General features: G+C 53.3%; 1 protein-coding gene across 3 annotated transcripts in view; it reads left to right on the forward strand.

Annotated features, from left to right (window-relative positions):
- Window positions 1-15,067, forward strand: part of LOC137544871 (interleukin-12 subunit beta-like) — an 86,232-nt gene that overhangs the window by 17,124 nt on the left and 54,041 nt on the right. For all 3 annotated transcript variants that reach the window (XM_068265969.1, XM_068265973.1, XM_068265975.1), the window contains one exon: window positions 7,400-7,508. In XM_068265969.1, the coding sequence (XP_068122070.1) occupies window positions 7,400-7,508 (109 nt within the window). The remainder of the gene's footprint in view (window positions 1-7,399; window positions 7,509-15,067) is intronic.

Raw genomic sequence — 15,067 nt, forward strand, 5'->3', positions numbered from 1 at the left:
ACTCACCACCAGACCCGCCTCAGCAGCAGCAGTAGCCCAGCCATTGCGTGGTTCACAACATTCACAAACATCAGACGACGCTGACACTGTCACTTTCCGGAGTAGTGCTCTTGAGGTCTCCCAGTCTTCATCAAACACAACAACCAACAGCCCTTCCGTGTGCAGCGCTACGGTTCAGTTGTCTGTGTCGGAGATGTTTGAGCGCAAGAGGAAATTGCCAGCAAATGACCCCCGGGCCGTGGCACTAACAGCCAGCATAGCCAAGCTTCTGGCCTGCGAAATGCTGCCATATTGAGTGGTGGAGACAAACAGCTTCAAGGGCATGATGTCAGTGGCCATCCCACGTTACGTGGTTCCCAGCCGCTACCACTTTGCGCGCTCTGCAGTGCCTGAGTTGCATGAGCACGTGGTCAGCAAAATAACCCGAAGCTTGAAGAATGCCGTTGCCTGCAAGGTTCACCTCACCACTGACACTTGGACAAGTGCGTTCGGACAGGGTCGATACATCTCCCTTACCGCGCACTGGGTGAACCTTGTGGAGCCTGGCAGCGATTCCTCACCTGCTACGGCGCGGGTGTTGCCCACGCCGCAAACAGCTGCACCGCCGTCCCTCCCACTGGATAACAACAGCAGCACCTACCTCTCTGACTCCTTCTCCTCCAACGTATCTCAAAGCTGTACCTCATCCGGAAACGCTAACCCAGCAGCAGTAGGATCGTGGAAGCAGTGCAGCACAGCTGTTGGCATGCGTCAGCAAGCGTTGCTGAAGCTGATCTGCCTTGGGGATAAGCAGCACACAGGGGAGGAAATTTGGAAGGGAATAAAGGAACAGACGGATTTGTGGCTGGCACCGCTGGACCTGAAACCGGGCATGGTTGTGTGTGATAATGGGAGTAATCTCATTCGCGCTTTAAGGTTGGCTAAGCTGACACACATCCCTTGCCTGGCGCACGTGATGAACCTAGTAGTTCAGAGGTTCCTGAGGACATACCCAGGCGTGGCCGATCTTCTGTTGAAGGTGCGTCGAGTGGCCAAACATTGTAGAAATTCCAGTACTGCTTCGGGGGCACTCGCCAAGATGCAGGAGCGCTTCAATCTCCCCCACCATCGCTTGCTGTGTGATGTCCCTACGCGCTGGAATTCTACGCTGCACATGCTAGCACGCTTTTGTGAGCAGAAGAGTGCAGTGGTCCAGTACATGACGGCGCAGTACCGAGGCGCATCCGGACAGCTGCCAAGCTTCTGTGGATCCGATTGGGCCAACATGTTGGACCTCTGCCAAGTCCTCCAAAATTTTGAGCAATCCACGTTGCTTGTGAGCAGTGACAACTCTTCAGTCAGCATTACCATACCACTGCTGTGTTTACTGAAGAGGTCAATGTTGAAAATCAAGGAAACAGCTGTCATGATGCAACTGGGGGAATCTGAAGGAGAAAACGATCAGCGTGATGGTACCAACATCAGGCCATCCGCCTCAGGGAACGCTGGCCCCAGCAGCTATGACGAAGAAGAGGAGGAGGAACAGCTGGAGTTGGAGCAGGAATTTCATGCCACCACTGACGAGGGCCAGAGCGGTGCACGTTGGACTTCCACAATTCAGCGCGAATGGTCAGCAGAAGCAGACCAGGAGGAAGGTGACGACTATGATGCATCACAACAACTATCACAACGCTCACAAGAGGATGATGAGGATTCTGGTAGGACTCTGGCACACATGGCTCAATTCATGCTAGACTGCATTGAACGCGACCCACGCATTGTGCGCATTCTGGACAACACCAATTACTGGGTTTATACCCTTCTGGATCCACGGTACAAACACAATGTTCCAAAACTGCTTGAAGAAAGAGTCAGACAGGTCAAAATGGAAGAATACCAGCAGGCCCTTGTGGAGACTTTAGAGAGGAGATTGACATCCTCCCCCTCCTCTAGCCAGTTGTACGCCGACAGACTGACTTCCGCAAACCCAGGACGACCAGGAGGGCAGCAAACAACGCAAGCCGCAGCTAGTGCCCAAAAGGGAATGGTATCGGCAGTGTCCTTGGAGTGGGAACATTTTCTGACACCCATGCAGCAGCAGCCCACTGAACAGCAAGCGTGCAGATCCACCTCCAACACCGATCGCCTGGAGAAGATGGTCAAGGACTACATGTCAGATGACGTAGCTGTGTCGAACAATCCATCCGCACCCTTCAACTATTGGGTATCGAAGCTAGACACCTTGCACGAACTGGCAATGTACGCAATAGAGGTGCTGGCTTGCCCGGCAGCCAGCGTTATGTCGGAACGCTGTTTCAGTGCTGCCGGAGGCATCGTCACAGATCGGCGTATCCGCCTCTCCACAGAAAATGCAGACCGTCTGACTCAAATTAAAATGAATCAATCCTGGATTGGAAATGACTACGCAACACTCCAGGACCCCAACCAAGTAACATGACCAATGAACATCTGGGATGGTGTAGCGTTTCCGGTCCCTGTTTATTGAACCACTCATCTGTATTACATTTATGACTGCATGGCGGCAAAAAGCATTGCTGCTATATCCGCACGCTTTTTGTCCTCATGCAAGGCCTGGGTTGTTGTGTCTCAAAAAGCATGGCCTTCTCCTCCTGCGCCTGCTCCTGTTCCATCACGTGTGCTGCTGCTGCTGCTGCTGGGTTAGCGTTGCCGGTCCCTGTTTATGGAACCTCTTATCTTTATTACATTTATGACTGCATGGCGGTACAAAGCATGCTATCCGCACGCTTCTTGTCCTCATGCAAGGCCTGGGTTGTTGTGTCTCACAAAGCGTGGCCTTCTCCTCCTGCGCCTCCTCCTGTTCCATCACGTCTGCTGCTGCTGGGTTAGCGTTGCCGCGTGGTCCCTGTTTATTGAACCACTTATCTTTATTACATTTATGACTGCATGGCGGTACAAAGCATGCTATCCGCACGCATCTTGTCCTCATGCAAGGCCTGGGTTGTTGTGTCTCACAAAGCGTGGCCTTCTCCTCCTGCGCCTCCTCCTGTTCCATCACGTCTGCTGCTGCTGGGTTAGCGTTGCCGCGTGGTCCCTGTTTATTGAACCACTTATCTTTATTACATTTATGACTGCATGGCGGTACCTCATGCAAGGCCTGGGTTGTTGTGTCTCACAAAGCGTGGCCTTCTCCTCCTGCGCCTCCTCCTGTTCCATCACGTCTGCTGCTGCTGGGTTAGCGTTGCCGCGTGGTCCCTGTTTATTGAACCACTTATCTTTATTACATTTATGACTGCATGGCGGTACCTCATGCAAGGCCTGGGTTGTTGTGTCTCACAAAGCGTGGCCTTCTCCTCCTGCGCCTCCTCCTGTTCCATCACGTCTGCTGCTGCTGGGTTAGCGTTGCCGCGTGGTCCCTGTTTATTGAACCACTTATCTTTATTACATTTATGACTGCATGGTGGTACCTCATGCAAGGCCTGGGTTGTTGTGTCTCACAAAGCGTGGCCTTCTCCTCCTGCGCCTCCTCCTGTTCCATCACGTCTGCTGCTGCTGGGTTAGCGTTGCCGCGTGGTCCCTGTTTATTGAACCACTTATCTTTATTACATTTATGACTGCATGGCGGTACAAAGCATGCTATCCGCACGCTTCTTGTCCTCATGCAAGGCCTGGGTTGTTGTGTCTCACAAAGCGTGGCCTTCTCCTCCTGCGCCTCCTCCTGTTCCATCACGTCTGCTGCTGCTGGGTTAGCGTTGCCGCGTGGTCCCTGTTTATTGAACCACTTATCTTTATTACATTTATGACTGCATGGCGGTACAAAGCATGCTATCCGCACGCATCTTGTCCTCATGCAAGGCCTGGGTTGTTGTGTCTCACAAAGCGTGGCCTTCTCCTCCTGCGCCTCCTCCTGTTCCATCACGTCTGCTGCTGCTGGGTTAGCGTTGCCGCGTGGTCCCTGTTTATTGAACCACTTATCTTTATTACATTTATGACTGCATGGCGGTACAAAGCATGCTATCCGCACGCTTCTTGTCCTCATGCAAGGCCTGGGTTGTTGTGTCTCACAAAGCGTGGCCTTCTCCTCCTGCGCCACCCTCCTCCTGTTCCATCACGTGTGCTGCTGTTGGGTTAGCGTTACCGGTCCCTTTTCCTGGAACCTCTTATATGTATTACATTTATGACTGCATGCCGACAAAAAGCATGTTACCTGTGCAAAGAAAACAGACATTTCCCGCATTTAAAAGACAGTTTTCCCTTTGAAACTTTAAAATCGATTTTCTCAAAAACTATAAGCTCTTTTTGCTAATTTTTTTTTCCTCTTGTACCCACTCCCAAGGTGCACATACCCTGTAAATTTGGGGTATGTAGCATGTAAGGAGGCTTTACAAAGCACAAAAGTTCGGGTCCCCATTGACTTCCATTATGTTCGGAGTTCGGGTCGAACACCCGAACATCGCGGCCATGTTCGGCCTGTTCGGCCCGAACCCGAACATCTAGATGTTCGCCCAACACTATGTGTGACCTCCAGCCTACCCAGACACAGGAGATCCAGGAGGCTGCCTGTCATACTGTAACCACAGTCTCTCCCCTGTACATCTCCTCACTAGTCTCCAGATACCAACCCAACTGAAATCTCAGATCTGCACATGGCCTGCTATTATCCTCCTCTAGAATCACCTCCTCACACTCACGTATATAAGACTTCTCACGTGCCTCACCCCTCCTCTGGAATCCCCTTCCACAGCACATTCATCACTCTCCAACCTCCCCAGACACAGGAGATCCAGGAGGCTGTCATACTCTAACCACAGTCTCCCTCCTGTCCATCTCCTCACTAGTCTCCTGATACCAACCCAACCGCAATCTCAGATCTGCACATGAGCTTCTATTATCCTCCTCTAGAATCACCTCCTCATACAAGACTTCTCACGTTCCTCACCCCTCCTCTGGAATCCCCTTCCACAGCACATCCATTACTCTCCAACCTCCCCAGACGGATCCATCTGAAAATGGCGCCTGCGAATAATGGCGCACGGTGTTGCCGCTAATCCGTTTGCCGCTTATCGCTATTTAACGTTAAAGCCTTATTGTTATTTAACGTTAAAGCCTTATTGTTATTTAGCGTTAAAGCCTTATTGTTATTTAGCGTTAAAGCCTTATTGTTATTTAGCGTTAAAGCCTTATTGTTATTTAGCGTTAAAGCCTTATTGTTATTTAGCGTTAAAGCCTTATTGTTATTTAGCGTTAACACACAGAACCCTCTCTGTACCTATCCCTAACCCCTAACCACCCCCTGGTGGTGCCTAACCCTAAGACCCCCCTGGTGGTGCCTAACCCTAAGACCCCCCTGGTGGTGCCTAAACCTAACCATCCCCCTGGTGATGCCCAACCCTAACCATCCCCCTGGTGGTTCCTTAACCCTAACCATCCCCCTGGTGTTGCCTAACCCTAAGACCCCCCTGATGGTGCCTAACCCTAAGACCCCCCTGATGGTGCCTAACCCTAAGACCCCCCTGGTGGTGCCTAACCCTAACCTTGACAGTGTTACATTAAATCCATTCACCGTTAAATAACGTCTGCAGTTTGGCTTATGTAGGGCGCTATTGATAAATAACATTACTGTGGGCAATAACGTCTGCTGTTTCGCAAATAAACGGCACTATTGATAAATAACGTTAGTGTGTGCCACTATTGATAAATAACATTACTGTGTGCCGTTTTTCTTCTTTTTTCCCTGTGCGCCATTATTATTCAGTACTAACGATAAATAGCGATAAGCGTATCTTTTTAATGCGGCGCCATTTTTATGCATAGGCGCTGTGCGCCATTATTCACTGATCCGCCCCAGACACAGGAGATCCAGGAGGCTGTCATACTCTAACCACAGTCTCCCTCCTGTCCATCTCCTCACTATACCAACCCAACCGCAATCTCAGATCTGCACATGGCCTGCTATTATCCTCCTCTAGAATCACCTCCTCACACTGACGTATACAAGACTTCTCACGTGCCTCACCCCTCCTCTGGAATCCCCTTCCACAGCACATCTGTCACTCTGCAACCTTTGTATCTTTATGGGTTCTTTGACATGAATGGCTGGCAGCAGTGCACTTTGCTGCTTGTCGGACGCTCCTGTTTATGAGCTGGGCTCTTGCAGTATAGAGCGTCCAGCACTAGTGGAGAGCACTGCATGTGTATCTGAGCTGGCAGAAGCTATGGTGGGCACTGTATGCTGCATCTTTTGGCCAGGCGATAACCATGTCATGCGTCATCTGCTGACGCACTTGTGGTTACAGATTTGGTTGCATTATTTTCCACATGATCCCTGCAATTGGCTGCAAAAAAGCGCGTTTAGCCCTAAGCCCTCCCCCAAAACCCAATTTTTTTCAACAAGCATAACTTAGGCCACTCCCCCATCATCCTCTGCCATATCATTCTCCCTACTAGATAAACTAAAAACACACGGGGCCAGATTTATCAAAGCATTACCCACAGATTTTTTCCTTCTTAGTCAGTTCTAACCAGCAGTTCATCCTGAATCAGAAGAAGCTGATATATTATCCTTTTCTCAAATAAATCATCAGGCGGCTCTGTATGGCTGATATTGGGGTGAAACCCCTCCCACAGTGTGATGTCATGACCTAGGTACTGTCATCACACTGTGGGAGCCTTGTTGCATTGTGGGAAATAACAGCTGTTTCCAACTGCCAAAAAAAGCAAGCAGCATCTCTTTCCACAGCTATCTATCTATCTATCTATCTATCTATCTATCTATCTATCTATCTATCTATCGTGTAAAATTCTTCTGCTTGGTCAAAGTTAGCATGTACATTTTTACGCATTTTTATGAAAATTGGCATTAGTTAAATATAAGATAATCTGCCTAGTAACAGCTTAGTCATGGCTGCTGACAACTTCCTGTGGATCTAATGCGAATTTTCGAAATTCACAAAAATATGCGTTGCTGTGCGTTGCCTATGCAAATCATTGTATGCGAATCATACGCGATGTCCACAAAAATGATGCAGGACCTCAGATTATTTCACACGTATCGAACGCGTACGAAAGTTAACATTGAATGGAAACAGCCCAATTCACTAACATTAGCTGCCAAATCAGAGAACACACAAGTGGAGACCTAACCCTACAAACACTCTGCCTCTAAGTGTACATATTGTGCTTTACCCCACCTCTTGTGTTCCCCTCCATTCCTATAGGTAGTAAGCTGGCAAGGGCAGTGCTCTCCCCCCTTTTGTGTCTTAGAATTTGTTATCTATTTATTAATCATGTTACATTTGTCACCAATTACCAGTTGTGTATTGTGTAGCAGTGTCTATGTTTGCTGTTCACCATTGTCTGTATTATTATGGAAATACATATAATAACAATAATAATACTTGGTAGGGATTGGATGACAGTGTGTGTTTGGCTCCTCCTCCAGGTTCCTTGATGGTCAGGTGTCAAACTGATTCCTACACCAACTCCCACCTCAACTGTTCCATCCATGAGGACTTCCTGTGTCCGTGTGTGGTGACTGCGAATGCATATCGGTGAGTGGTTCTGGGCGGAGTCACTTCTATCATGTGACATCCCTGCATAACCTGTGGGCGGAGTCACTTCTATCTTGTGACATTTCTGCATCACCTGTGGGCGGAGTCACTTCTATCATGTGACATCCCTGCATAACCTGTGGGCGGAGTCACTTCTATCCTGTGACATTTCTGCATCACCTGGGGGTGGAGTCACTTCTATCATGTGACATCCCCACTTCACCTGTGGGCGGAGTCACTTCTATCGTGTGACATTTCTGCATCACCTGGGGGTGGAGTCACTTCTATCCTGTGACATCCCTGCATCACCTGTGGGTGGAGTCACTTCTCTCATGTGACTTCCCTGCATCACCAGTGGGCGGAGTCACTTCTATCCTGTGACATCCCGCATCACCTGCACAGAGATCTCACCACCAGATCCCTGAGAGATAGGAGAATCCAGCAGGGGGAGGAGCCTCTGGTAATGGGTGCAGCAGGTGTGCAGAGCTGGGAACTCAGGTGCACAGAGATCTCACCACCAGATCCCTGAGAGATAGAAGAATCCAGCAGGGGGAGGAGCCTCTGGTAATGGAAGCAGCAGGTGTGCAGTGCTGGGAACTCAGGTGCACAGAGATCTCCCCACCAGATCCCTGAGAGATAGAAGAATCCAGCAGGGGGAGGAGCCTCTGGTAATGGGTGCAGCAGGTGTGCAGAGCTGGGAACTCAGGTGCACAGAGATCTCACCACCAGATCCCTGAGAGATAGAAGAATCCAGCAGGGGGAGGAGCCTCTGGTAATGGGTGCAGCAGGTGTGCAGAGCTGGGAACTCAGGTGCACAGAGATCTCACCACCAGATCCCTGAGAGATAGAAGAATCCAGCAGGGGGAGGAGCCTCTGGTAATGGGTGCAGCAGGTGTGCAGAGCTGGGAACTCAGGTGCACAGAGATCTCACCACCAGATCCCTGAAAGATAGAAGAATCCAGCAGGGGGAGGAGCCTCTGGTAATGGGTGCAGCAGGTGTGCAGAGCTGGGAACTCAGGTGCACAGAGATCTCACCACCAGATCCCTGAGAGATAGAAGAATCCAGCAGGGGGAGGAGCCTCTGGTAATGGGAGCAGCAGGTGTGCGGAGCTGGGAACTCAGGTGCACAGAGATCTCACCACCAGATCCCCTGAGAGATAGAGAAATCCAGCAGGGGGAGGAGCCTCTGGTAATGGGAGCAGCAGGTGTGCAGAGCTGGGAACTCAGGTGCACAGAGATCTCACCACCAGATCCCTGAGATAGAAGAATCCAGCAGGGGGAGGGGAGCCTCTGGTAATGGGTGCAGCAGGTGTGCAGAGCTGGGAACTCAGGTGCACAGAGATCTCACCACCAGAGTCCCTGAGAGATAGAAGAATCCAGCAGGGGGAGGAGCCTCTGGTAATGGGTGCAGCAGGTGTGCAGAGCTGGGAACTCAGGTGCACAGAGATCTCACCACCAGATCCCTGAGAGATAGAAGACTCCAGCAGGGGGAGGAGCCTCTGGTAATGGGTGCAGCGGGTGTGCAGAGCTGGGAACTCAGGTGCACAGAGATCTCACCACCAGATCCCCTGAGAGATTGGAGAATCCAGCAGGGGGAGGAGCCTCTGGTAATGGGTGTGGCAGGTGTGCAGAGCTGGGAACTCAGGTGCACAGAGACCTCACCACCAGAGCGCCTGAGAGATAGAAGAATCCAGCAGGGGGAGGAGCCTCTGGTAATGGGTGCAGCAGGTGTGCGGAGCTGGGAACTCAGGTGCACAGAGATCTCACCACCAGAGCCCCTGAGAGGTAGAAGAATAACGCAGGGGGAGGAGCCTCTGGTAATGGGTGCAGCAGGTGTGCAGAGCTGGGAACTCAGGTGCACAGAGATCTCACCACCAGAGCCCGAGAGAAAGAAGAATCCAGCAGGGGGAGGAGCCTCTGGTAATGGGAGCAGCAGGTGTGCAGAGCTGGGAACTCAGGTGCACAGAGATCTCACCACCAGAGCCCCTGAGAGATAGAGGAATCCAGCAGGGGGAGGAGCCTCTGGTAATGGGTGCAGCGGGTGTGCAGAGCTGGGAACTCAGGTGCACAGAGATCTCACCACCAGAGTCCCTGAGAGATAGAAGACTCCAGCAGGGGGAGGAGCCTCTGGTAATGGGTGCAGCGGGTGTACAGAGCTGGGAACTCAGGTGCACAGAGATCTCACCACCAGATCCCCTGAGAGATTGGAGAATCCAGCAGGGGGAGGAGCCTCTGGTAATGGGTGTGGCAGGTGTGCAGAGCTGGGAACTCAGGTGCACAGAGACCTCACCACCAGAGCGCCTGAGAGATAGAAGAATCCAGCAGGGGGAGGAGCCTCTGGTAATGGGTGCAGCAGGTGTGCGGAGCTGGGAACTCAGGTGCACAGAGATCTCACCACCAGAGCCCCTGAGAGGTAGAAGAATAACGCAGGGGGAGGAGCCTCTGGTAATGGGTGCAGCAGGTGTGCAGAGCTGGGAACTCAGGTGCACAGAGATCTCACCACCAGATCCCTGAGAGATAGAAGAATCCAGCAGGGGGAGGAGCCTCTGGTAATGGGAGCAGCAGGTGTGCAGAGCTGGGAACTCAGGTACACAGAGATCTCACCCCCAGAGCCCCTGAGAGATAGAGGAATCCAGCAGGGGGGGGAGCCTCTGGTAATTGGTGCAGCAGGTGTGCAGTGCTGGGAACTCAGGTGCACAGAGATCTCACCCCCAGAGCCCCTGAGAGATAGAGGAATCCAGCAGGGGGGGGAGCCTCTGGTAATGGGAGCAGCAGGTGTGCAGAGCTGGGAACTCAGGCGCACAGAGATCTCACCACCAGATCCCTGAGAGATAGAAGAATCCAGCAGGGGGAGGAGCCTCTGGTAATGGGTGCAGCAGGTGTGCAGTGCTGGGAACTCAGGTGCACAGAGATCTCATCACCAGAACCCCTGAGAGATAGAAAAATCCAGCAGGGGGAGGAGCCTCTGGTAATGGGTGCAGCAAGTGTGCAGTGCTGGGAACTCAGGCGCACAGAGATCTCACCACCAGATCCCTGAGAGATAGAAGAATCCAGCAGGGGGAGGATCCTCTGGTAATGGGTGCAGCAGGTGTGCAGAGCTGGGAACTCAGGTGCACAGAGATCTCACCACCAGAGCCCCTGAGAGATAGGAGAATCCAGCAGGGGGAGGAGCCTCTGGTAATGGGTGCAGCAGGTGTGCGGAGCTGGGAACTCAGGTGCACAGAGATCTCACCACCAGAGCCCCTGAGAGATAGAAGAATCCAGCAGGGGGAGGATCCTCTGGTAATGGGAGCAGCAGGTGGGCAGAGCTGGGAACTCAGGTACACAGAGATCTCACCACCAGAGCCCCTGAGAGATAGAAGAATCCAGCAGGGGGAGGGGCCTCTGGTAATGGGTGCAGCAGGTGTGCAGAGCTGGGAACTTAGGTGCACAGAGATGTCACCACCAGATCCCTGAGAGATAGAAGAGTCCAGCAGGGGGAGGAGCCTCTGGTAATGGGTGCAGCAGGTGTGCAGAGCTGGGAACTTAGGTGCACAGAGATGTCACCACCAGATCCCTGAGAGATAGAAGAGTCCAGCAGGGGGAGGAGCCTCTGGTAATGGGTGCAGCAGGTGTGCAGAGCTGGGAACTCAGGTGCACAGAGATCTCACCACCAGAGCCCCTGAGAGATAGCAGAATCCAGCAGGGGGAGGGGCCTCTGGTAATGGGTGCAGCAGGTGTGCAGTGCTGGGAACTCAGGTGCACAGAGATCTCACCACCAGATCCCTGAGAGATAGAGGAATCCAGCAGGGGCAGGAGCCTCTGGTAATGGGTGCAGCAGGTGTGCAGAGCTGGGAACTCAGGTGCACAGAGATCTCACCCCCAGATCCCTGAGAGATAGAAGACTCCAGCAGGGGGAGGAGCCTCTGGTAATGGGTGCAGCGGGTGTGCAGAGCTGGGAACTCAGGTGCACAGAGATCTCACCACCAGATCCCCTGAGAGATTGGAGAATCCAGCAGGGGGAGGAGCCTCTGGTAATGGGTGCAGCAGGTGTGCCGAGCTGGGAACTCAGGTGCACAGAGATCTCACCACCAGAGCCCCTGAGAGATAGAAGAATCCAGCAGGGGGAGGAGCCTCTGGTAATTGGAATAGCAGGTGTGCAGAGCTGGGAACTCAGGTGCACAGAGATCTCACCACCAGATCCCCTGAGAGATAGAAGAATCCAGCAGGGGGAGGAGCCTCTGGTAATGGGTGCAGCAGGTGTGCAGAGCTGGGAACTCAGGTGCACAGAGATCTCACCAGCAGAGCCCCTGAGAGATAGGAAAATCCAGCAGGGGGAGGAGCCTCTGGTAATTGGAGCAGCAGGTGTGCAGAGCTTGGAACTCAGGTGCACAGAGATCTCACCACCAGAGCCCCTGAGAGATAGGAGAATCCAGCAGGGGGAGGAGCCTCTGGTAATGGGTGCAGCAGGTGGGCAGAGCTGGGAACTCAGGTGCACAGAGATCTCACCAGCAGATCCTCTGAGAGATAGAAGAATCCAGCAGGGGGAGGAGCCTCTGGTAATTGGAATAGCAGGTGTGCAGAGCTGGGAACTCAGGTGCACAGAGATCTCACCACCAGAGCCCCTGAGAGATAGAAGAATCCAGCAGGGGGAGGAGCCTCTGGTAATGGGAGCAGCAGGTGTGCAGAGCTGGGAACTCAGGTGCACAGAGATCTCACCACCAGATCCCCCAGAGATAGAAGAATCCAGCAGGGGGAGGAGCCTCTGGTAATGGGTGCAGCAGGTGTGCAGTGCTGGGAACTCAGGTGCACAGAGATCTCATCACCAGAACCCCTGAGAGATAGAAAAATCCAGCAGGGGGAGGAGCCTCTGGTAATGGGTGCAGCAAGTGTGCAGTGCTGGGAACTCAGGCGCACAGAGATCTCACCACCAGATCCCTGAGAGATAGAAGAATCCAGCAGGGGGAGGATCCTCTGGTAATGGGTGCAGCAGGTGTGCAGAGCTGGGAACTCAGGTGCACAGAGATCTCACCACCAGAGCCCCTGAGAGATAGGAGAATCCAGCAGGGGGAGGAGCCTCTGGTAATGGGTGCAGCAGGTGTGCGGAGCTGGGAACTCAGGTGCACAGAGATCTCACCACCAGAGCCCCTGAGAGATAGAAGAATCCAGCAGGGGGAGGATCCTCTGGTAATGGGAGCAGCAGGTGGGCAGAGCTGGGAACTCAGGTACACAGAGATCTCACCACCAGAGCCCCTGAGAGATAGAAGAATCCAGCAGGGGGAGGGGCCTCTGGTAATGGGTGCAGCAGGTGTGCAGAGCTGGGAACTTAGGTGCACAGAGATGTCACCACCAGATCCCTGAGAGATAGAAGAGTCCAGCAGGGGGAGGAGCCTCTGGTAATGGGTGCAGCAGGTGTGCAGAGCTGGGAACTTAGGTGCACAGAGATGTCACCACCAGATCCCTGAGAGATAGAAGAGTCCAGCAGGGGGAGGAGCCTCTGGTAATGGGTGCAGCAGGTGTGCAGAGCTGGGAACTCAGGTGCACAGAGATCTCACCACCAGAGCCCCTGAGAGATAGCAGAATCCAGCAGGGGGAGGGGCCTCTGGTAATGGGTGCAGCAGGTGTGCAGTGCTGGGAACTCAGGTGCACAGAGATCTCACCACCAGATCCCTGAGAGATAGAGGAATCCAGCAGGGGCAGGAGCCTCTGGTAATGGGTGCAGCAGGTGTGCAGAGCTGGGAACTCAGGTGCACAGAGATCTCACCCCCAGATCCCTGAGAGATAGAAGACTCCAGCAGGGGGAGGAGCCTCTGGTAATGGGTGCAGCGGGTGTGCAGAGCTGGGAACTCAGGTGCACAGAGATCTCACCACCAGATCCCCTGAGAGATTGGAGAATCCAGCAGGGGGAGGAGCCTCTGGTAATGGGTGCAGCAGGTGTGCCGAGCTGGGAACTCAGGTGCACAGAGATCTCACCACCAGAGCCCCTGAGAGATAGAAGAATCCAGCAGGGGGAGGAGCCTCTGGTAATTGGAATAGCAGGTGTGCAGAGCTGGGAACTCAGGTGCACAGAGATCTCACCACCAGAGCCCCTGAGAGATAGAAGAATCCAGCAGGGGGAGGAGCCTCTGGTAATGGGTGCAGCAGGTGTGCAGAGCTGGGAACTCAGGTGCACAGAGATCTCACCAGCAGAGCCCCTGAGAGATAGGAAAATCCAGCAGGGGGAGGAGCCTCTGGTAATTGGAGCAGCAGGTGTGCAGAGCTTGGAACTCAGGTGCACAGAGATCTCACCACCAGAGCCCCTGAGAGATAGGAGAATCCAGCAGGGGGAGGAGCCTCTGGTAATGGGTGCAGCAGGTGGGCAGAGCTGGGAACTCAGGTGCACAGAGATCTCACCAGCAGATCCTCTGAGAGATAGAAGAATCCAGCAGGGGGAGGAGCCTCTGGTAATTGGAATAGCAGGTGTGCAGAGCTGGGAACTCAGGTGCACAGAGATCTCACCACCAGAGCCCCTGAGAGATAGAAGAATCCAGCAGGGGGAGGAGCCTCTGGTAATGGGAGCAGCAGGTGTGCAGAGCTGGGAACTCAGGTGCACAGAGATCTCACCACCAGATCCCCCAGAGATAGAAGAATCCAGCAGGGGGAGGAGCCTCTGGTAATGGGAGCAGCAGGTGTGCAGAGCTGGGAACTCAGGTGCACAGAGATCTCACCACCAGATCTCTGAGAGATAGAAGAATCCAGCAGGGAGAGGAGCCTCTGGTAATGGAAGCAGCAGGTGTGCAGAGCTGGGAACTCAGGTGCACAGAGATCTCACCACCAGATCCCTGAGAGATAGAAGAATCCAGCAGGGAGAGGAGCCTCTGGTAATGGGAGCAGCAGGTGTGCAGAGCTGGGAACTCAGGTGCACAGAGATCTCACCACCAGATCCCTGAGAGATAGAAGAATCCAGCAGGGGGAGGAGCCTCTGGTAATGGGTGCAGCAGGTGTGCAGAGCTGGGAACTCAGGTGCACAGAGATCTCACCACCAGATCCCTGAGAAATAGAAGAATCCAGCAGGGAGAGGAGCCTCTGGTAATGGGTGCAGCAGGTGTGCAGAGCTGGGAACTGAGGTGCACAGAGATATCACCACCATAGCCCCTGAGAGATAGAAGAATCCAGCAGGGGGAGGAGCCTCTGGTAATGGGTGCAGCAGGTGTGCAGAGCTGGGAACTCAGGTGCACAGAGATCTCACCACCAGAGCCCCTGAGAGATAGAAGAATCCAGCAGGGGGAGGAGCCTCTGGTAATGGGAGCAGCAGGTGAGCAGAGCTGGGAACTCAGGTGCACAGAGATCTCACCACCACATCCCTGAGAGATAGATGAATCCAGCAGGGGGAGGAGCCTCTGGTAATGGGCGCAGCAGGTGTGCCGAGCTGGGAACTCAGGTGCACAGAGATCTCACCACCAGAGCCCCTGAGATAGAAGAATCCAGCAGGGGGAGGAGCCTCTGGTAATGGGTGCAGCAGGTGTGCAGAGCTGGGAACTCAGGTGCACAGAGATCTCACCACCAGAGTCCCTGAGAGATAGGAGAATCCAGCAGGGGGA

The sequence above is a fragment of the Hyperolius riggenbachi genome, chromosome 1 (genome assembly GCF_040937935.1).
Source record: "Hyperolius riggenbachi isolate aHypRig1 chromosome 1, aHypRig1.pri, whole genome shotgun sequence".
NCBI lineage: Eukaryota > Metazoa > Chordata > Amphibia > Anura > Hyperoliidae > Hyperolius > Hyperolius riggenbachi.